The sequence below is a fragment of the Copidosoma floridanum genome, unplaced genomic scaffold (genome assembly GCF_036245765.1).
Source record: "Copidosoma floridanum isolate Cflo_tuat_1 unplaced genomic scaffold, Cflo_Japanese_pri ptg000006l, whole genome shotgun sequence".
NCBI classification, from domain to species: Eukaryota; Metazoa; Arthropoda; class Insecta; order Hymenoptera; family Encyrtidae; genus Copidosoma; species Copidosoma floridanum.
Genome location: NW_028321883.1, coordinates 21,378,577 through 21,400,416, shown reverse-complemented (window position 1 = coordinate 21,400,416; position 21,840 = coordinate 21,378,577). Strand labels below are relative to the sequence as shown.

At 39.3% G+C, this 21,840-nt stretch overlaps 1 protein-coding gene across 1 annotated transcript in view; it reads left to right on the top strand.

The window, feature by feature from the left end:
* Positions 1-21,840, top strand: part of LOC106644755 (zwei Ig domain protein zig-8) — a 146,914-nt gene that overhangs the window by 81,811 nt on the left and 43,263 nt on the right. The window contains exons 2-3 of the mRNA XM_014360409.2: positions 8,541-8,650; positions 20,562-20,722. Of these exons, the coding sequence (XP_014215895.1) occupies positions 8,593-8,650; positions 20,562-20,722 (219 nt within the window). The 5' untranslated portion in view covers positions 8,541-8,592. The remainder of the gene's footprint in view (positions 1-8,540; positions 8,651-20,561; positions 20,723-21,840) is intronic.

Here is a 21,840-nt window from a genome sequence, read left to right as displayed (position 1 = left end):
GACGTCAGCGCGAATAATTCGAGTATGCTTGCAAATTCCGGCGAGGGGGATGAACCGACTGATGAGAAAAGTATTTTAATTTTGCTGAAATGAAAGCTGTACCATATATCTATATATGTCTCTTTACGCGCCGCATCGTTATTAAACTCGTGTGGTCCTTTTTTTTTTTTTTTTTTTTTTATTCCACGCCGCTGGTGGTGTTGTCATCGTTGGGTTGGTGCAGTACTTTTGGATGCAGATGCAACGATAACCTTGGCTTCTTTTGTTTTGTACGATCGAGTGTAACACGAAAATAAGGTTTTATGGATTAGGATGGGTTCGTGAGAAAAGAAGACGATTACTTTAGTTTTATCTGAGTTGACTCGTTACGTGTATATGGCATGGATGATTTTACATCGTTGTGCTGTCGCATTATCTACTGCATTACAGTATCAGAAAGTGTAAATCCAAACACTGCAATAACTGATGTGATTTTTGTATACTGCATTGTTTTTTTATTCCCAGAAACATGCGCGTTACGATAATTTGCATACGTACAACTAATATACAATACCCCGCTGTTTGCATATTCATACATGTAAGTGATCTATGAAACGAGGCCAACGATTGATAAGGATACATCATTGTTAAATCATGAAAAGCCCTGAAATATTGTTTCCACTCTTTACGTTATGTATTCATAAGGAAAAAGAAAAAAAGAAAAATTAGTCCAACAAAAGAAGGGTCGCAGCAGGACTAAAAAATTAAGCGTAAATCGGAGACGAGTTGTGCCCACTCGTAAAAGTAAAAGTTAAAGCACACCCGCAACGGCCTCGGACTCGCAGGTTTGTCCGCAGATAAGGCTCGGGTGTCCCCTTTTAAGCAGGACAAAGTTAAATTGGCGAAATGTACGGGTGGTGTAGCCATGCAAAAGGTAGTCGCGTGAAAAAGCACGCGGTACGCTGTGGTCCAAGGATTCGTGGGTAGATTATGACAGTGTGCCGTTGCAGTTTGCTTGTACGTACACTTTGTACGTTAAAATGTACACCGTGGTACCACCATTCGCGTGGAAGTTTCGTTATAATGTGAACACTGTGCCCACGGAATCTGCAAACGTCCATCCGTGGCGTTTCAGTAGTACGGCACTGCGTTAGGTCAGACAAGATAAGATTTTTTTTTGTTTTTTATTCATCGCACGAGTGTGAATAGTATTATAAAATACTGTTTTTATATAGTTTTGATGTACAGAGCATAGAAATAAGAACAAATTTTTTACCTCGATGGATACCTTAAAGCTATGTTATTGTAAAGCGTTTTCTTGCTCATTTCCAAGTAACAAAAATATTTCAGGAATTGCCTTTCATAAGCCGCACCTATAAGAGCCAGCTGATAATAGTTGATTCCTGCACTAGAAAAGCCAATTAATTAACCTTCCCCAAAGGACGCGATCAAATCCACTTCAGTGGTGATCCATTCTGTCAGGAACAACAGAGTACGATCTACCGTAGTAGAGCTCCGTGCAACTCGTACAAGAGTTGGCCTCCTCCCCCACCCCACGTGTTCATTGCACAACATCCATTTTTCTTCAAGAGCCAACTAACCGCGAAAAGGCAAATACACCGAGCAAGAGACAACGCGGTGAATGTACAGAGTATAAGCTATTCGTGCACGTAAACATCAAAAGTTGTGGTTCCCGAGCTCTGTATACGGCCCGCATCACGCGACTCCCTCTCCACGTAAACGGAGTGGCAGTAGTGCAAACTAGAGGATGGGAGATAGGAGGTATATATATATATATAAAGCGCCGTTAAAGAATGCAGCGAGGACGCGTATCTCGTCGTGTGTGGGGTATATGTATATACACACGTGTGCACAGAGGCACGCGCGCCCAAAGCGGGTCGCCACGATATTTCGTGCTCTTGATTATTCGGCGCATATTGATGGCGCCTCCCCTTCCACCGTGAGGTGCACGTATATGTATGCTCCTCCACGTGGAGGCATTATCTCTCACTGGCTCTTTCGTTCGCGCTGTATATATATATATATATATGCGACCGATAGGCAAATTATCGTCCGACGTGCCGCTCCACTGTACGGCGCTCCGATGTATGAATTTCGGCCGGATGTATATTTATTCGGCTAGGCAAATTGATGGGGTTGGGGGTGGAGGGGAACACACGGCCAAGCTCCGCGGGGCGTTGATTTCAGCCTTATATTCTTTTCCGCGTCGCTGTTTAATCGATAGAGTATGTATAGACGCGATGAATAGATGGGAAATATGGGCGAGCGGCGCGCTATCATGTGATACCTGGACGCTGGAGGTGAGGTATTTTTAGGCCAGTTTAACTTTTAAGTCGATTTCGAAAATGGCCTGCGCAGAGTTGGAGGGTTGTTGTTTTTTTTTTTTTTTTTTTTTTTTTTTATCAGCGCTTGGCTGGAAGCTTGCTTTTGAACATTGGTTTTCGATTAGCGTCACGGTCTTTTCTTTTGTCATGCTTGAGGTAGGTATGTTTTTTGCTCCTTTTTCGGTTGTTGCAACGACTTTTTTTTCTTTTTTGTAAGGAATGCAGCGTGGGTCAAGAGGGGCGATTTCCGATAAGTTTCGGGTAACGAAAAAAATTAATTTTCCAATCAGAGCTTGGTTGACCTCTTGGCCTATAAAATACGGTTTGGCGTGTACTACCTGCAAAAAAATTTGCATCAAAAATAATGGTGGGAGCGAAAAATTAAAAAACGAAAAAGTAGTGAGTAACAGTTATTTTTCAACTTCAAGTCAATACAATCGTAACTTTTCTTCCAAATGTTATTTTCGACTGAACCAAAGCTCAACTTTAGTAAAAATTTTAGATACACAGTATTAAAATCTCAACTTATCGTAACTGCGCAGGATTTATAAATCATTGCGTACAAGATTATTATTTTACGCACTGATGCATGAATAGGCAATCGAAAATAAAATCTTTAAACGTTGAGAGTAAAAATAACTGTTTACGCGACTCGAGCATGTAGTAGTTGTCATACATTCACTACATGAATGCAGCAAAACCATGATTTTTGAGAAATTTGTATAACTTTTCTCAGGATAAAAAAATAAAAGTACTGCAAAATTAACATTTTCTCCGTACAGTCCAAGTCACGTAGAATGAAACTGGACGATAAAACTATGGCACGTACCATCAACTCCAAATTTAATGTTTCTGGGATATTGACGTACAGTAAGTGTTTGCTCTCTACTAACACCACTGCCAGCACGCACAGTTGTTTGTATCGTTTAGCCAAATAATTTCTCAAAGGCTGTCAGTTATGGTTACCAGCTAAAGTTGTTGTAAATACATGGCTGCTTGTATCGTGCCTGTCTAAATTGCGCGAGTATGGAATTTAACGTCAAGAGCAACCGATATTTCGAAATAACACGTAATTTCCGGGGCTTTCCGAACAATTTATCGGTTCATACGATCCGCATGGGTATTTGCAGATTCGTGATATGAATATCGGTATTTAAAATTTGGTAAAAAATGAAAAATTCCAGCGATCAAACGCAAAGTCAATCGTGAAAAATGAATTTACAAAATTTTGTGAAATTTCCATTATCAAAGTATGTTTCCAATCCACCCATGCCCCCATATCATATCTCGCGAATCGATAAATCAGGCCACCACTCGATCAGCGAGCAGAGCGGCGCACAAAGCTCGGGATGCTGATTTTCATTTTTCGAAAAAGCCCTTTTATCTCCTTCGCTCACCTCCTCGACGCGATGTGGGGCGCGGGGCGTGTGCTGGTACCCCTCCCGCATCTGCAAGCGGGGCCAGAATTTATGGCCATGCAGTTACGGAGCTCCTTCTTTAGTGCTTGAGAGCTACCGTGTATGAATGCGTGGGTACGAAGTAAAAAAAAAATCCTAAAAAAAACTCGAAAGATGTAAGAGTAAACGGCTCGCTTGGGAGGAAAAACGTGTGAAATTGCAGTTTAAGGCTTCTTTAAAATTTCCAATTTACGTACATACAAACATGTAAATTCACAATGATGTCTCTCCTTGTAAATGAAGCGAGAGAAAACGATTCGGCGATGATGCAGTACGAAGCACAATGGAGAGTCTCGTATACCTACATTTTTCGTCGGAGGTATATTCACAATGCTCCCCCGCAGGGGTATGCGGGTCGACAGGTGTACGCGTATATAAAACACGCGCATTTATCTCGGTGCTTCCACTCCGATTCCGTTGTTGCTAACCCCCCCTCCCCTGCTCCACTTTTCCACTTTTCCAACACCCCAAAACACCCGTGCCCACCTAATGCGTCCGCTCTGACCTTTCCCGAGCTACCCACAAGAGAGACGCCTGGGCCGTAAATCCCTTTCGCCCCCTCCCCCCTCCCTTTGTCCTCGCGTGGGCTCTTTTCTTATTTTACTCCGTGCTCGTACCTCACCCTCGCAGACAGTCTTCGGTGATGTCGGAATTTCTCCCCCCCCCCCTCTACTTTCACGCGCCAAAGTCGCCCTTTTTTTGCCCTCCACGTTTCCACGGTCCTACGCGCAGGAAAGCGTTAACGAAGCGAGCTTCCTGTTTCTGCATACATACCTCTGTCGAGAACTTGACTTTCCGAGATCTCTCCCCCCCCCCTTCGCCTTTCGTTGGCTCTCGCGTTTTCCCCGTCATCCCTCATTTTCCGGATGATGAAACGCCCCATCTCCCTTAATCAATCCGTGCGCACGGGGCCATTGAAAATCGTCCTCGATGGGAGCGAGCTATGGCTTTTCGTGGGGGATTAATCTTTCGTCGACGAGGGAGGAGATGGAAAGTAGCGTATCGGCTTCGCGAGTCTCGTCCGTAATGGAAAGTATTGTTCGGGTCGTGATGAGGATTCTTTTTTTTTTTTCTTTTTTTTTTTTTTTTTTTCAAACGAAGAGCGAAATCGAAGGGCTGTTAATCAACTAGAGGTCCGTGGAATTGCCAAGATCATTGGAATGGCTTTGTACGGACTGGGATGTCGATGCTTTTCCAAGATTGCACATGTACTTATTAATATGTCCTGCTTGAGTAGGTGGATAATAAAAAGCCAAATAAAAAAAAAAGTGTATTGTAATGAAAAATATTTTTTATTACATTTAGAAAGGATTTTGTGCATAAATCTTTCAAGGGCTTGTATCTTGAAGTGTAGTATTTTGAGATGAGATTGATGAAATGAATTTTCAGAAATTAACAACTTGTACACTTTTATCATTAAAACTGAAAAAAGTTCCATTTTGATGTGTTAAATAAGAACTTGTTTGCTAATACGTATTTGCAAAGGGTTTTTTAGTTGGACCATTTTGCTTGACTACTTTTTTTAACTCCTCATAACTATAGTTAAAGAAACTAATTTTTTTTTTTTAATACATATAAAGTGTTCTATTTTTTTGTACGTAAAAAAAATCATTCGGTTCATTTAACGCATTTTTTGAAAAGTTTCCCACGGAGTCAGACAAGAGTATCCTTAAAATCGTGACGAATACAATACTCTCGTGCCAAATCTGGCCTAGTGCGATAATTTCGAATCTATAACTGTGACAAAATCTGTATGGTTTTTTGGGTCAGATTTTCATTTTCACATTAATTTCTTTCTTTACATACGCTCTATACGTGAATCGTGTGACTCGAGATCCACAATAATCATCTCTAATTTCAGCCAACAGCACTTTCGTCGTATATTGGAAATAACGAGGGAAACAAAGGACATGATGAGGCTGTACTTCCGAACGAATCGAGTTCCACTCGTAAAATTGAACTATCGTAAAACAGTTGATTCTTTAACGATCCTTGAAAATTGACATCAATTTCTCATCAACCGTACCCTTTGATTGTCTGCACAAATTAAGAGTATCAAACAATGACCCTTGAAGACACTTTCAGAAAGAAACAATAGTTTGACTTTACTTAATAGCGCAAGTTTAATTTTGAGTAAATCATATAATAAGTGTGTGCATGTAAATACATGTACTTGAGTATGAATATCAGTGATGAGGAGAAAACTTATAATGAATAATCAAGGACAAGGGTGAGCAAAGGTAATTATTTGAAAAGTGTAATTTAAACTATCATGAGTCTCCAGACACGAGTTGTTTGCTCTTGTTTAAGCATCAGAGATTTTCAGAAATGCAAATACGCTTATTTTAGTTTTGAAAACTTGTGACTTTCTTTAGTCAAACTTTTGCGTAGGGTATATTCGTTAAAGCTTTGAGGTGATTTATTCAACTACGTGTAATACTTGATGTGTTGGTCGAAGCAAATAAAGAGGGATTTATTCGCGCAAAGGAAAATAATGGGCTTAAAATTGTTTCCGATGCAGTCAAAGAGAGAAACCAGAGATCACCAACATTAAACCAAACAATAACCTTATCGCCGTTGTAACCAAATTCAGCTAAAACGGCAGTCTGTCCTGAAACTCTTTTTTCTCAAAGAAGATGCGTTTACGCAGAAGGAAAATGCTGAATCCCAGTAAATATTCCCACCATGGATGGGGACAAAAAAACGCAGAAAAAATCACCGTCACAAGTTCCAAAGGCTCTTTTTCCAAGGAAATTCTATAGGGCGCTCCTCGATGAATTCTCCTCGCACCTCTCTTTTTCCTTTCACTCGCTACTCCCTTATTTTTTTCCCATTGACGGGCACCCCATCTTTCCGCGTTTTATCGGTAGCGCTCGTGAATGGCTTTATTTTCCCCTCCTCTCGACAACCTCCTCAAAACAATGCGAAAAACATCCACAAGTGCATTCCAAATACCTATACATACACAACCGAGGGGAATCTTAACAACCTAGTGCTAAAAGCGCTTTTTTCTGTCCTCCTTTTTTTTTTGTTTCTATTTTATTTTTTTACCCAGCACACTTCAACAACCCGTCCGCGCGTGATTTCTCGCCGAATTTATATCGCTGTGGCATACTTCCGCGCTGCATAACTTTACAGATTCCACCTCCCCCTGGCTACTCTTTTTTTTTTTTTTTTGCGTTTTTCGTCTCGCCTACTTTTCCTTTCCCCGCCTTTATTCATCCCAGCACTTGTTGTTTGGTCTCTCGTTTCATCTGCGCGAAAACTCTCCCATTCACCCGCTCTCTCTCTCTCTCTCTGAAAATTATTCACCCCCTACTGTATAATACACTCGTGGGGAGAGCACATAGATCGCGTGTGTTGTATGCGTTCTTGCGTAATTGCGACGTAAATACACACAAGCGCGTAGAGGTGCATGATACGCTTGTTTTTTTTCCTTTATACGTGCAGTTCTCTCCTCGTCGTTAGCGAAATCGCTTTGGTGAGCGCAGAGTTACGTTTAGTCGACAAGCTCATTCTTTGTATGTTTTTTTTTTTTTTTTTTTTTTTTTTTTTTTTGCTACTTTTTTTAACTCACTGTGCGCATAAACGTGTCGCTCAAAGAGCTATGGCTGAGGAGCGGTCGTTTTATTTTTTGATTTTTTTTTGAGTACGTTGAAAAACTAGCTCTCACGGACGAAAAAAAATGCCCGTGTACCAAGCGCTGTTTGTTTCAGTTTCGGGCTTACACTTGCTGCGTGTAGCGTTAAATTACAAGAGCCCGAAAAGACTTCGTTTGAGAATTTTTCGTGTTTGACCAGCGATGGTTGAATCAGCCATGGCTGAAAATCTCCCTTTCAAAGAAATATCAGTGCGATTCTCGTTTCCGAAAATTTTTCTTTGATCCCAAGGATTTTGATTTGATAAGAAATTGTGATGTCAAACTTCAGAATTAACATGGACCACGTGAATATAATTTATTTGAAAAGTAGCATGAACTGTACTTTTGTAACGTTACAACACATTTGTAAAAACGTTTGTAAAACGTTGAATACACGCTGCCTGTTGTGACTAAGGATCGCTTCTAGAACCCTTACACACTTATTTTTACGTAACTGGTGTACCAGTTTAGTGTTACAATATGGATAATACAACCCAAATTAAAGCTTCAGCTCTTTCATAGTATTATTAATATTAATTAAATAATTAAAGTTACTTAAATTGGTAACTAGGATAAAACAACGGTATTCCTTACTTTAGATCACAACACAACATTGTTTAATCATTTACACAAAAATTCACGCGTAAGTAAAATTAAGTCACGAAAGATATTTTCAATCATTTGAAGGTAGTTTTCAAGGCATTTTCTCATCATAATATGTTGGAGTTTTGCCAAAATATATTTTTATCGTTTTGCAAACGTTTTGGGCTAAACGTGACGGTTGTACAGTGCCCACCCAGCTGTCACACCTTAACTTCTCAGCAATAATATTCCAATTTGTATGATTAAATAATTTTAATTACAGTTGCAAAATATTGTTCAACTTTCATTATTAAAATAGCAGAGTTCTATTGAAGCCTGTGTCGAAACAAGCATTTTGAATCATAACTTTTTTGTAACTGATTTTGTCAATCATATCTGGGATTTAACGTACTAATAACAAGCTTTCAACCTTTTATGGTAAAAATTTACCACTATGAATTCGTGACATATAAATTTAACACGGCTGTTTGTCATTATTTAATGTTAATATTGGAAATTTTTATTTTTTTCCTACAGATTCGTCAGGCAAGGAGACGAGCTGAGAATCCTCGGCTTCAATATCAGCGCCATGCGGTTTATCCTCGTCCTGGCAACTCTGATTTTGGAGGCTCAGCTTTACTTCACAGGTAAAATTAAACCCACTCAAAGCGATAATTTCAAGGGCCAGCCAGGAATTTTCATTAAAACGCCGAGAAGAGAAAATAATACGGGCGATTCTTCTATGCTATGTGATATTTTCCAATATAATTAGAAAACTCATGCATGAACGCCGCCATTGAAACATTTAGTTATTGCCCTGCTAACATAAATTGCATACTGATTCTTTAAAATAATTATAGTTTTAAAAAGATTCTTCGTTTACTACTTTTCAATTGAATAAACAATTGATTTGACACAAATTCTTGTTTATTTGAATTTCTACGGTAAATATATCTGGTTTCACAAATACTTTTTAGCACGAATACTTAAATACTAAAACAACCTTTGACTATCAGCATCTAGTAGTAATAGAAGTCAAGTTTCACTAAACTCCTCATCGCTAAAAAAATTGTCATCTGTTTTTATTCTTTTACCCTCAAACTCGAAGTACTTGGTATAGGGTTAAGTTATAATAAAAATAAAAAGTCATTTATACAATAACGTGGCCAATCATGCTGAACAACCCTTCTTTCACCCTATTTTTACTCCCTACCCCTAAAAATTGTTTTAAATCACGATTTCACGCAATTTCGTATAATTTTACGTCCTATTTAGCAGACACCAAGAGTAAACTGTCGGCGATGCAAAACAATTTTTTATCCATAAGATTTTTATGTAGCTTCCATTCAACCAAAACCTCACAGAAATTTTACAAAGTGGCCTTACAGGAACCTTATAAAATATATCTGCTATTTCCTTTTCTTACCTGATAAAAAAATTAAGTGCACGAAACTAATCCACAAAATTGTAATTCCTCGAAATACTTATTTCCGAGTACCAAAAACGATTTGTAATGGACAAATAACCTATCTCCGTCCCAACTTTTGGTTCTAATTTTAATCCACACAATTTCAGACCTTTCCCCCCGAGCACTCCGACACATTTCATTTAAAAACAACGTCCCACCGCTTCAGCGCGTCCTCGGCGTCGCTTACAGAGTTCGAAATTTATCAAATCAAATTACTCCAACTCACGGGTTCGTTGGCTGCGTATACACTGAAGCACCACGACCAAGTCAAACTTTTCCCCTTAAAAATTTCACTCCAACTTTTTCGTTGATTAATCAACACTCGAGCACAGCCAGGACTCCACACAACCCTTTTTCCGTGGTGAATAAAAAATGCCACAACTTCGTTCAATCAAGTTCAGGGAGAACGAAAAAAGGGCAGACAACAACTTCCAAAGACAGGGAGCGATAATTAAATCCCTCTTTGCAATTATAAAAGCCATAAGCGCTTACCCGGGGCTTGAAAACTTGCCCAACTTTTAATCCCTACACGTGGGCTTTGGTGAGACATCCCACACTCTCTGGCCTGTTTTTACTCTGGCATTCCAGAAATTTTACATAAAACAAACGTCATAAATGTACGAGAATAACTTTGGGTTCCCTTTTCATGCAGCTGGAGTCTGTGTTACAGTAGTGGACACATAAAGTAACACAGCAGTAGCTAAGGGAGTAATAAAAGTGAAAACAAGTGACCGAATTAACGCAAATCAGTAGATAAATTTATGCAAAAACTAAATGTTCCGTTGTACGGCACAACTTCTGTACCTCAAGCTAGAGAAAAATGTAAACTAATAACATAAATTTCAATAAACATTTGTTATACTTCTCGAATAGATAGTATTTATTTAAGCTATTAGTTTTTGTTTTATTTTTAATTTTTTTTTTAACTTTTTAGATTAGGAGAATGGGCTTCCAAAAGTGTTGAAAACAATCAAACAAGGTTCTTTTTCAATGTTTACCTTTTCGGGTTGTAAATCATGTCCAAGAATTATGTTAATGAAAATAACTTGCTTCTCCATTTTTCAAAAAGTCTGTTTTCCAACTTCTTTAGCATAAGACTGTGTACGTGTATTTTACACAGAAAAATCAAAGGTTTATTTTTTCACCTTTCAATAATTTTCTTAAAACTTTTTATATAAGATAAACAATAAAAACAAAGCTACCTTTATTTTGATCCAATTCAGATCTCAATTTTACAAGACAAAAAATGTTAACGTATTATAAATTACCACCATATTTCGTACAAAATTTTTGTTACAACTCTAAAAATAATAACTATTCATGGCATAACTTGCTGTTCTTATAAAAATATAAAACACTTTTTTGGAACAATAATACGAGAAAAAAAAAAAAAAAAAGCCAGTGGTCATCGAAGCCCAGTGCGGTAGTTTATTCGGGGGAACGGCCATTATCTTCCTTCCCATGCTTTCTTTATTGCTCGAGACCGCAACAAAGAACTTTTCGTTCGTTCTTCAATAAAGTACGCTTCGTGCGACGGTACAGTTTATTGCTCTCTAAATTCCGAAGAATGAAGCCTGGGCCCATAGATGCGTGTACACATATACATATATTCACGAGGGTTGGGAGGAAATTAAATGTATCACGCAACGATGAAAACTTAGTCATGGACATGACTCGATCGAGTTATTAATCTCAAAAAAGCTCCACCTGATCCTTTTTTTTTGTTCATTTGTTTTTCGTACATTTTAGAATTTATTGATTCCTATTTAAATAGGATTCAAGATTTCTATGACCCGAGCGATGGAACAAAAAGCTTTTTTATTTTCAATTGAATTAATAATCAGTTTAAACCTCTTGAAAAAAATTTAAACTCCTTCAAAATTTAATTAAACTTGGGATGACGTATTTTTTTTATTGAAAAGAGAAAAGTTTATACATAATAGCATTGCAATAATGTTTAAGTGAATTTTGTCCCAAACTTAAGTAATTTCTGAGCACACACACATAGATACATACAAAATTTCGTTATCATTCTTACACCACTTGGGAAGCAAGTGAATTAACTTTATGTACAGATTTAACGTGTATACATAAATAATGGACACACAGTAAGACAGAGATTCAAAAATAAAAATATGAAAAACATTGTACATTTTGTACATGAAAATACATCAAGGTGTGAAAAAAATGTATCATCAGCATTTCGAGTTCTCTTAACTGAGAACTTTCTGGAGATCCTACCCTATAGAATCGAGATTACGGCACGAAATGTATATTTCGAAAACAAATCAATTTCGGGCTGTTGGCATGTTTGACTTACAAATTTCTCCTCACGCGTCCCTCGGCGGTGAAAAGGTAAACCAAACACTATTTTTATTTTTTGGTAGTCACGACCGTCCCAACGGCACCGCCAACAACAGCTCATCCAGCCATTAACTTTCGATGTCACGTGTACCTAAGTGAATACAAGCTTCCGTGGGTGCACCAATCATTTTTGACGCCCACTCCTCAGAAAACACTTAATCCAGCCTCGAGCTCATCACTGCTCGACGAGTAATTTCCGGCTTTCGTGCCTGTTATCTCTCTGCACAGAGGCCGAGGCGGCACAACTTTTCTCGCCTTGTTACACATCCTGGCAACCTTCCGACGCTCTCGTTCTAGAAGAGCTTAATTGTTAGTTTCGCCGTTTCCTGACGTCATCGACCCCGGCCTGCTTCACCTTTTTTTCTTTAATCCACGTTATTTCAACGGAACTGGCGTTGTTACGTGCTCGAGTATTGTATTTTCATCCAGCCCGATAAAGTCTTCCATTTTTTCCCTTGATGCGTGACTTCCTGTGAATCTATATTGTTTTTTTTTTCTTTTTTTTTCTTTTTGTTTTCTTTGAAAACTTGAAACACCTGCAACAGCGTGTTTCATTGAGGTTCGTAGATCTATTTCTGGTGAGTTTAAATTAGACCTTTGAGTGACTTTTTATGTCCTTTGTGTATGCTACTCTGGACTGGTGCTCTACAGTTTACTGCCCCCAAATAGGATGTGACGTACCTACACTCGTTATTGGTACATTTCACAATGAAGCGATGAAGCTGATAACCGTGTGCAGTACACCCAAAATACCAAGGGGTTGAAAGTCGTTGATGCCGTTCAACTTTTAAAAGACCGAAGATAGATGTAACAACTTGGAATGAGTAATCAAGTTTCTCGACTTATACGGTCTGAATGGACCAAAGAAATCGACAATGCTACCAAAATACCGATATCCCAAAGCAGAGGGCGAGAAATTGAACGAGATCCCTCCACCAGTCCAAAGATTTATTCCATGTCAAGTGGGAGTGCTCCGGTTGTCGGAGACTCTCGCAAATTTCGCAGGGTATCGTTCGGGGGAAAATTATTCCGGTCTAAAATGTTGGAGGAAAGCCCGGAAGAAAGTTAGGCAGCTAACGCGACTGGAAATTGAGTCTTGCAGGGAAAAAGGGTCGGTGCGGGGGAGGCCCGAAGCATTTTACCAAGCTGCGAGAAGAGTCAAGTTTTGGCGGTGGGAGAGAGAGTCGAGGAGGAGGGAGTGCAACAAAGTCGTTAAAGAAAGTTTTTCGCCTCAAAGGGAAAGAGCTGCAAGGGAGAGCCTCGACCGTAAAATGAAAATAATACCGAAAGAGTCAATAAGATTGTGGATGTTAACCGTTTCCACGAGAGAAGATCGAGGAAGAGATGGAACGGGGCATATAGCTGGAGGGGGTGGGGGAAAAGACCGTTGCAGCTGTTGTAGGAAGTTAAAAGTGAGGTTAGGAACCCGAAGCTCTGCGAACTTCTTTTGTCTGCATCCTATTCTTTTCACCGTTGCACAAGTCTTATTGTCCAATGCCAATTGTATCTTCATAGTGATTTATCCAAAGAGGGATCGAGGTCCATCATGTAATTTTATGGAATATTATCCAAAATTTACTCAGATTATTGCTTTTATCAGCAAGTATGGAAAGAGGGGTCGTACATACAGACATTGTCAGGAAAAGCGTGCGGGTACTGTCAGAACTTGGATAAAAAATTGTATTTAGTTGAGGGGCTTTTTCTGGGGCATATGCAACACCGTCTCTAAATTTCACCTTCGCATGATATGTGCCACAGCTTCCGATCATCTTAGCTAGAGGGCTCTGTCGGGCAATATTTACGCTTTACCATTCTTGCTCCAGTTACATCTTTTGATACGTCGACATGGCATACTCTTGTACGATAAGACCACACCTACGTGAAATCTTTTGAGCTTTGGAATTATTTTTCGCGACTTTCCGCTCATTTTTCAAAGATAAATCAGATTTTTCGTGCTTCAAAAACGTTTACTTCATCTCAAAAAGGGGATCGTTAGAATGTTCTAGCAACTTTTTAAAAACGGAACCACAACTTTCCGCATCACGTTTCCGAGTTGCAAAAGTCCCACGTATAATTACAGCCTTCCAGAAACGAAGTGTGCACAGTGGGATGTAAAAAACATGTACATTTTCCCTCTAGATCGACAAAGAAAGTTAATCAGCCCGAGACAAGCGAAAAGTGGATTACACACCGTTTCCAACGAGCAACTTTGATTGGAACCGTCGAAAAAAAAAACCCCCCACACTCAAAGCAACGGTTGATCCGCAATGGAAAAAAAAGTGGGGGTAGGAAACTCTCATCCCCCGAACTGAAAGAAAAAAGAGTAGCCGGCGCCTCTCCTCGGACCCACTGGGCCGAAACGCGCTCCAATCGTCGCTTCTAATAATTAAAGTAACCACGACACGCCACAAACGACGGATAAAGCAGGTTCCCCACTGACCCAATTCTCCCCGCCGCGAGCCCGAAAAGCGTTTCTCCCTTCCCTTTTCCCGATAAGTCGATTACAATTTTCCCTCCGTTTCCCTCACCCACACCCACGCACCAACGGCGACAGACAGCGCGTGTACGTGTATAAATCCAATTGATGGCGAAGCAGGGCGAACGGTGCACCGTAGACACCCGCAGACAAGCAGCGTGGAAGGAGGAAACGACTTATAAACTGCTCGGGTGTGCTCCGTGGGTGGCGTCGTTTTCAATTCGCGTACACGTACCTCAGCACTCTCTCGCCTCCCCCCTCGACAACTTTGCACACACGAGCGCGCCAACCTCCCTTCTTCTTCTTCTTCTTCCTCTTCTGTATACAGTCGCGGTGCTTCGATCCTCCCACCCTTGCGTACATGTACAATGCCTATACGCTTACCAAGGCATTACCAAGGAATACTTAATGGCGGTGGTGGTGGGAAAAGAGGGTACGCGTACACACACGCTCGTGAATCTCATCCCGGAGAGAGGCAGCCGCAGCCATCCGAGGGTTCCAGAAAGTATGGAAGGGGTGGTAAACCGGCTCAGAAGGGTGGGAGGTTGTTGTTTGCGTGCGATTCGGCGGGAGGTTGGTTTTGCAATGCTCTAATTTTGGCCGCGTGCGTTTCCAACTTGTCCGCAGTCGAGATTCGCGTGTGCGAAACGTATACATGTATACATATTTATGCGGAAGCAGCGCTCGGATGTCTAGGGAAATTCAATAGCCGTAGGTGGGTTGGGCCGTCCCTTCTCGCCCATCTCGTGGAATCCGCAAAACCAATCGACTCGCCGTTCTATTGCCGCCCGACAAGTGAACATATCATGCGCTGCGGCATTTGTACGTGTCTGTGGATCTGCGTGTAGGTTGGAGGGGGGAGTGGTCTGCCTCCTTTTCTCCATATTTCTCCTTGACATGCATATATTCATGTTTCTCGCGCATACGTAATGCAAAAGCAAAATTCAGGCATGACTGTGGTGTAGTAGTATGGTAATGGTGGCGGTGCACATGTACACTGACAAGTGTTCTCATGTGTATGTATTCACCTTCCAGACAACGAGACGATAAAAATTATTCTCAAGGGACGCGAGAGGGCTGCCTTTACGAACCCCTTGACAAAAACTCCATATGTTGACTTACGAAAATGAGAAAGGAAGGTTTTACAATTTTATCGTCACCAAAAGTGTAGAATATTTCAAACAATTTTTTCATGTGGCCAGTAATTATTCAGTTGAAAATTTGCCAATTTTTTTCTGCCATGGCCACAAAATATATTTAAAAATCCAGTAAGTTGAAAAAAAAGGTGTCACACATGGGATAACGTATGTAAACGAGTTTTTTGGTAGTGTGAGGGTGATAAAAATCTTCTCCAAAGGTGCCTGATGAAAAACCTTACTTCAATCTGACCGAAATTTTGGTACATAATTCCTTATATAGGTATGTATTGCCATGTGCTAAGCAGAGTTTTAATATTCTGTATCCCGAGAATGGAATCTTAAAATATTCATAGAAACTGACGAGCTTTTATCTTCCTTTTTTTTCAGTAAGGAATACTAAAAATGGCTGGGTCTACGGCAAATAATATTTAATATTCTAGCACGTCGTTGATTTATCGTTAGGAAGAACTGTGTCGTATCCATTTGGTTAAAATAAGCTAAGAAATTCAAGAATTTTTGTCAAACAATTCCATTGAAAATTGGTGTATTCCACTTCGATACAATTCCGTAGCATTATCGTTACGGTATGCACACTTGATCATTTGTTGAACGGTATGCCATTGAAATTCGTTTCGAAACGATTTTCCAGCTCCACGGGTTATAAATTTATAGTAATGTTGAAAGGTGAAACGAAAATTTATGGAGCTCGGAATTTTGATGCAAAAGCAAGCAAGCGCTCACCTGAAATTCTGGGTATAAAAAAGTATACTTGCATATTTTATGATGTTGAGTTGGAGAAAAAATTGTTCTATAGAACATTCTGTGGAGCACATAATAGTATTACCTGTGTACTCGTTCAAAAATTATTTCACTTCCAGGAGATTCCAGGAGGCCGCTTTCGTCTTGGCTTTTTAATTTTGAAATGAAAAAACTGCGAAAGCTTCGATCGTAAAGATGAACCTCAAAACAACCCTCACCCTCATTGGCCAGCCCTTAAAAAATTCGATGAAATTGTTTTAAAAAGTCGAAGGAGGCTCACACATTTCTTCCCTTGACAGCATTACGGAATCAAACGTCAAATATAAAACAGTTTTAAACACATAAAAGATTTAGATTATACATGTATCCTGAACATTTGACTTAAACGTTTTAAATTCTAAACATATTTTCGACAAAAAATTATATGAACTCCATACAAGCACATAACAAAAATATAAGGATAAAAAAAAGCACGAAAAGCCGCAAGTTTCTCGAATTTCCAACATTTTTGGTTCATTGTTCTAAATAACGGAAGTGTTTTGGCTCTCCGCAGTATCCAAGGATTTTCTGAAAAGTTTTTGGGTGTAAAAAACATCTCGTTGTAAAATGACTGACGGAACTTCAACCTTTGAATTTAAATGCGAAGTTGTGAAACGTATTCCATCATGAATTGCGATCCCACCGACAATCATCTGCACGTGCGAACAAACAAATACTCGAGCGAGTAACAGTAAGAGAACAAGATTAAGAAAAACAAACGAACACACAATACAAAGGAATTTAGACAAAAGTCGAGAAACCGGGGTAAAAGAGTGGAAAGAGTGGGAGGAATGTAGAAAAAAGAGGAGAGAGAAATGGAGCACACATAGTCACGGATTAGCTAAGTAACGTTTCTGCTGTTGCTGTCTCCGGCAAACTCTTGGCTCTCCTGAATTTTGAAACTCAAATATTTTGTTTCGCAAGAGGATCTTGATGGAAAATTGTACTCCTCTATTACTCATTTTGTTTTAACAAATTGTATCCATATACCCTCACATAAAATTACAACCGTTTTTGTACACCATTGAAAAATTTCAATACTATTGACATAACACTCAATGTAACCTGCTTGCCACTAAGGCTCATGTAAAAGATAAGGGTACCTAGGGAAGGAAGTGAACAAAGTAATACGTAGGTTTAAAAAAAAAAAAAGCGAAATTTAGAACCAAAATTTATGACCCAATATGGTGAGAAATGCTCGTACAGAAACTATTTGGTGATGCATGGGAAAAGAACATTAAAACATAGTACTATTCTTTGTATAGTATTGTTGCATGAGATGTCACTTATCAAAGATGTCTCACCTGTTCCCACCTGCCCACGAACCTTCACTCTCTTTTTTCCTCTCCACATCCACTCAGGAACGTGTTGAAGCACAATTTAACGTTTAGATAAAGTACCGCAGAATGATACTCTGCTAACCGAAGCTGCTCAAGTTTTTGAGATTTCCAGCGAGTCTGTGGTCCCGAGAGGATGTCGATGGTGCCTTTTCTCGGACGAAGATCACGTGGAGAGTACTGGTATTGTGCAAGCTGGGTCAGTTCTTTAGCTCCTCCCTCCCTCGCCCTTTGCTGCTACTCGTGTTCCAATCCCCACCGCGTTATATGTGGTAGTGCGGTTACTCTCGAACTGTAAATTTTGCCAAATGTACGCGTAAATATGGTGTGCCTTCATCAAGTTCGGGTGAGTAAATGTACTTGTATAACGCTTACCTGCCGAATTTCCTTTCCTCGGTACATGTGCACTCTGACCCAATTGCGAATAATTTATCGGCTCCGCGTACCTACCTCTATTCCACTACATGTGTGTGTTTTTTTTTTTTTTTTTTTTTTTTTTTTTAACTTTTCCGCTTTGCAGCTGCGCCGAGAGCTAGGTGGAGAAAGAGAGGGAGCAAGACCCAGCTGTATGGGAATAGAGAAAAACAGCGACAGAGCGAATAAGGCGAAAACACAGAGCAGCAGTACCTATATAGCCGGCTGTCGTAATTTTACCCCGGAAGTAAATAAAATTATCGAGTTTGTACAACAGTATTGCGCCGTTCGTGCACGTAACTAAGCTGGGGCCGTGGGACTCTGGGAGCAACATGGTTTTCCCTCGTCGGCCAAACAGGGTTAACGAGGAAAATTGAAAAGTGGGAGTGCAGGGGCCTATACACTTTGCTCGGAGGGCTCACAAAAATGGGATAACTCGATTTTTAATCGTCACGAGAATGTAGCGCGTAAAGCGTTGGGTGCTATTTTTTTTTTTTTTTTTTTTTTTTTTTTTTTTTTTTTTTTTTCTCTATATTTGGCTCTTTTCGTGATTACGTCGCACTTTGTAACTTATATGTGTCTGTTTGTGCAGGTTTGTTGATGTGTCTATATAGATGTCGTTTTGTGTTTACATTTTTTTGTTTAAAATAAATTGTCTTGTGTTTTTTACAAGAAAATTTTTTGGCTTTTTCAATTCATTCCATCCAAGAAGTTTCTTTTACAATCAAACCTTAAGGGTATTCGCTATACCTATTAGTGTACCAACTGGAGTTCATACCTAACCAATTACCTCTTTTGTAAGTTGTAGTTAATTACCAATGTTATAAGCTCGAGGAGGAAATAAATTTTAAGAAATAACACATCTAAAAACAAGGTTGTTAGATTTTAGTAGAAGGTGAAAAAATTTTTTTCTTGAATTCGAATGTTTGAGATATTATACCTACGCATCTTAAGCTTTCAGTTCATATGAGTGGATCAGGAGAAAAAACTATTTTCTAATATTTAAATCAATTAATAAGAGCTTATTTTTTTTCAAATATTAAAACATTTTTTTTTAATTTGATATTTCTTGGTGTATTACAAACCTTGTTAAAGCACTAAGCTTTTCTTTTAGTTTTCGTCGCTTGATAAAATTTTTTAATTGTTATTGTAAAACCCCTTAAAAAATATTAATGTACAGTAGTCAGTATAGTAAAATTTTCTGCTGGAATACTAAATGAAGTAGAAAAATGTTTCTCAACAAAATATTGCTAAGTAAGTAAATCAATAAATTAAAATGTACCAGAGAGATTTCAAACACAAGCTCTTTATAAACCTATTTTTCTCAGTCGAGTAGTCCAATTGTAAAGTTGAGTAAGGCACGACTGAAAAAATTTATAATTTTAATACACCTGGTATTTTACATTTTGTGGTTCAACTAACCCTTTAACGGTATCGGAAAAATAAATAACCATTGAATTAAAGCATAACGAATATCACCAGCAACTCTACCTCGTATGCTCAAACCAAATCACACTTTTCTATCTCATTCAAATTTTGAATTTCAATTCAAATGAACTACAAAATTTATTCCCTTCAATATGCAAGATCCAACGCAGCGATGTTAATCACGACGGTACGCTTTTTTTCCCATACGTACGTCATCCTTTAATATTTCATCCAGTGTCTCTCCTGCGTACGCGTTACCTCGTCAGGAAAAATTTCAGATGAAAAAAAGGAAAAAAAATCCTCCAGCATCGAAACGAAAGCAAATAAAAAGAAAACGCTGGTGAAATTCAGTACGAGTAGCGAACTGCACAACTTTGGCTTTTGCTACTTCTCCAGCATCGTTGTCATCCCATGTGCAGTACAGCTGTAGATACAAAAGCTGCACGATTGCAAGAGAAAAATCAGCGAGAAGTATTATTGGAAAACACCGATAGCCCAAGCCGTAGTGAAAGACAAAAAAAAAAAAAAAAAAAGACGAGAAAAGAATGTTCCGCACACCCGGTACACCTGCCTATCGTACACGGCGGAGCCACTCTTCCTATGAATCTGCGATGGTGTCTTTTTTCATGCACGAAAACGTGTGGACTGTGCATATACATACATATATATACATTATATGGAAAACCGATACGCGTGAAGCCGTTCTCCAGTTTTTCTTGGATATGGTAGTTTTGGGTTGCTCAACTATACACACGGAATGAAAATCGACTATAACGCCTGTGTGTATCGTACTGATGGAGTTTGGGTAAAATTTCCAATAAAAATAAAAACTGCGCTCCATTTTTTGGCCCCTCGATGATACATTTTTCGATTTTTCCTCTGAAACTTCATATTATAGTGAAACTCGGTTAAATTAGCACAGAAAAATAAATTTTCTAATCTTCTTTTCTTCAACTGTTTGAATACAAAAATGAAATTTAAAAAATAATTTTTTGGAGCATATTTGAAAAAAAGTATCGCTTTATTTCTACTTCCAACTTTTGATGTTTGACAAAAAAAAAAAAAAAAAAAAAAAAAATTGAATATCCGTTACCAGAACGAACTATCTATCCAATTCCGTTTTATTTCTTCCAGGAAGCCAAGCGAAGCAGGATACAAGTGCCAATAGCGTTGGGAACGACGATGAAAAACCGTACAAGCCAGAACAAGAGTTCCGCGGACTGATCAAGGATGTCCTGGCGCAGAAGGGAGGCACCGCGACTCTGCCGTGCAAAATCGATCCTGGATCCGGAATCGTGAGTAATTTTTTTGCAAAACGCAAAAACAAAAATTTTTGACTGTGGTAATTTTGTTTTCTTTTTTCTCTCCATCAAACTGTACTGTTATTTTCACGAACACGTGATGACTTGGTCAGAGCGATTTTCGCAAATTACTAGTTAGAAACGAGTACAAGCCATTATAGCGCACCTATGATTCTGGCATCGATTAAACAAACTTCGCAGCCATTACACGTAGTTTGGCGCGAGATTACCATTTTCTCGATGAAAAAAAAAAAAAAAAAAAAAAAAAAAAATATCGAATCTCTACTATTCTTGAAACACATTTGAATGATAATAAGACACACCGTCGCAGAAACCAAGGTTTTTGATTTTTTTTGAATAATCGTTATTAAAACCGCACCACCAAGACCTGTACAAACAAAAATGGAAGGAAGGAGCGCTAAAGATGAAAATACTCATGCAAACGACGAAATGCAGCTCCATGAATAATTTCCCCCCTTCCCCCCTTTAAAGTACACGCCATCTGCATCTGCAGCCGGCGGTGTTGTTGTTATTATGATGAAATAATAATAGAGTTGACTCCTAAGCAACGCGTTCTTAGACCGTTTTTCCCCTTACCCAAGTCGCGAAAGCAAACTGGGTCAACGGATGTTTGCCCCGTACACTCGCAAGTAACCCGGCTTGATTATGACTTTGGCTCTGTATCCCCCTCCGCGTAGTATCTCCCGGCTCGTTACGATCATATCGCGTTACGTCGCGTTCACACTTCCCCGAGCTCATTGCAACGTACCTTATCTTCAATAGCGCCAAGTTCAAGCGGTACCTTGGCGAACTTTGTTTCCGCTGTTTCGCTCCACCCCCGCTGTTTTGCTACTTCCCTCGTTAAACACAGCAGATTAAACGAAAACAATTCTTCAAACAAAGAATTTTCGGTAAATGCCGATAAAAGAATTACAGTACAGCACGTGATGAAACAGCCACACTTTCATATGTGTCTTTGTCATGTCAACGAGAGACAACGCTTGAGACGTCTGCATAACTTTGACCTTTCGTTTTTTTCTCAGGAGTTTCCAACTTGGCTCGTGATTAAGAAAACGTACCGTCTGACCCAACGTTGACCCTTACTACTTTCC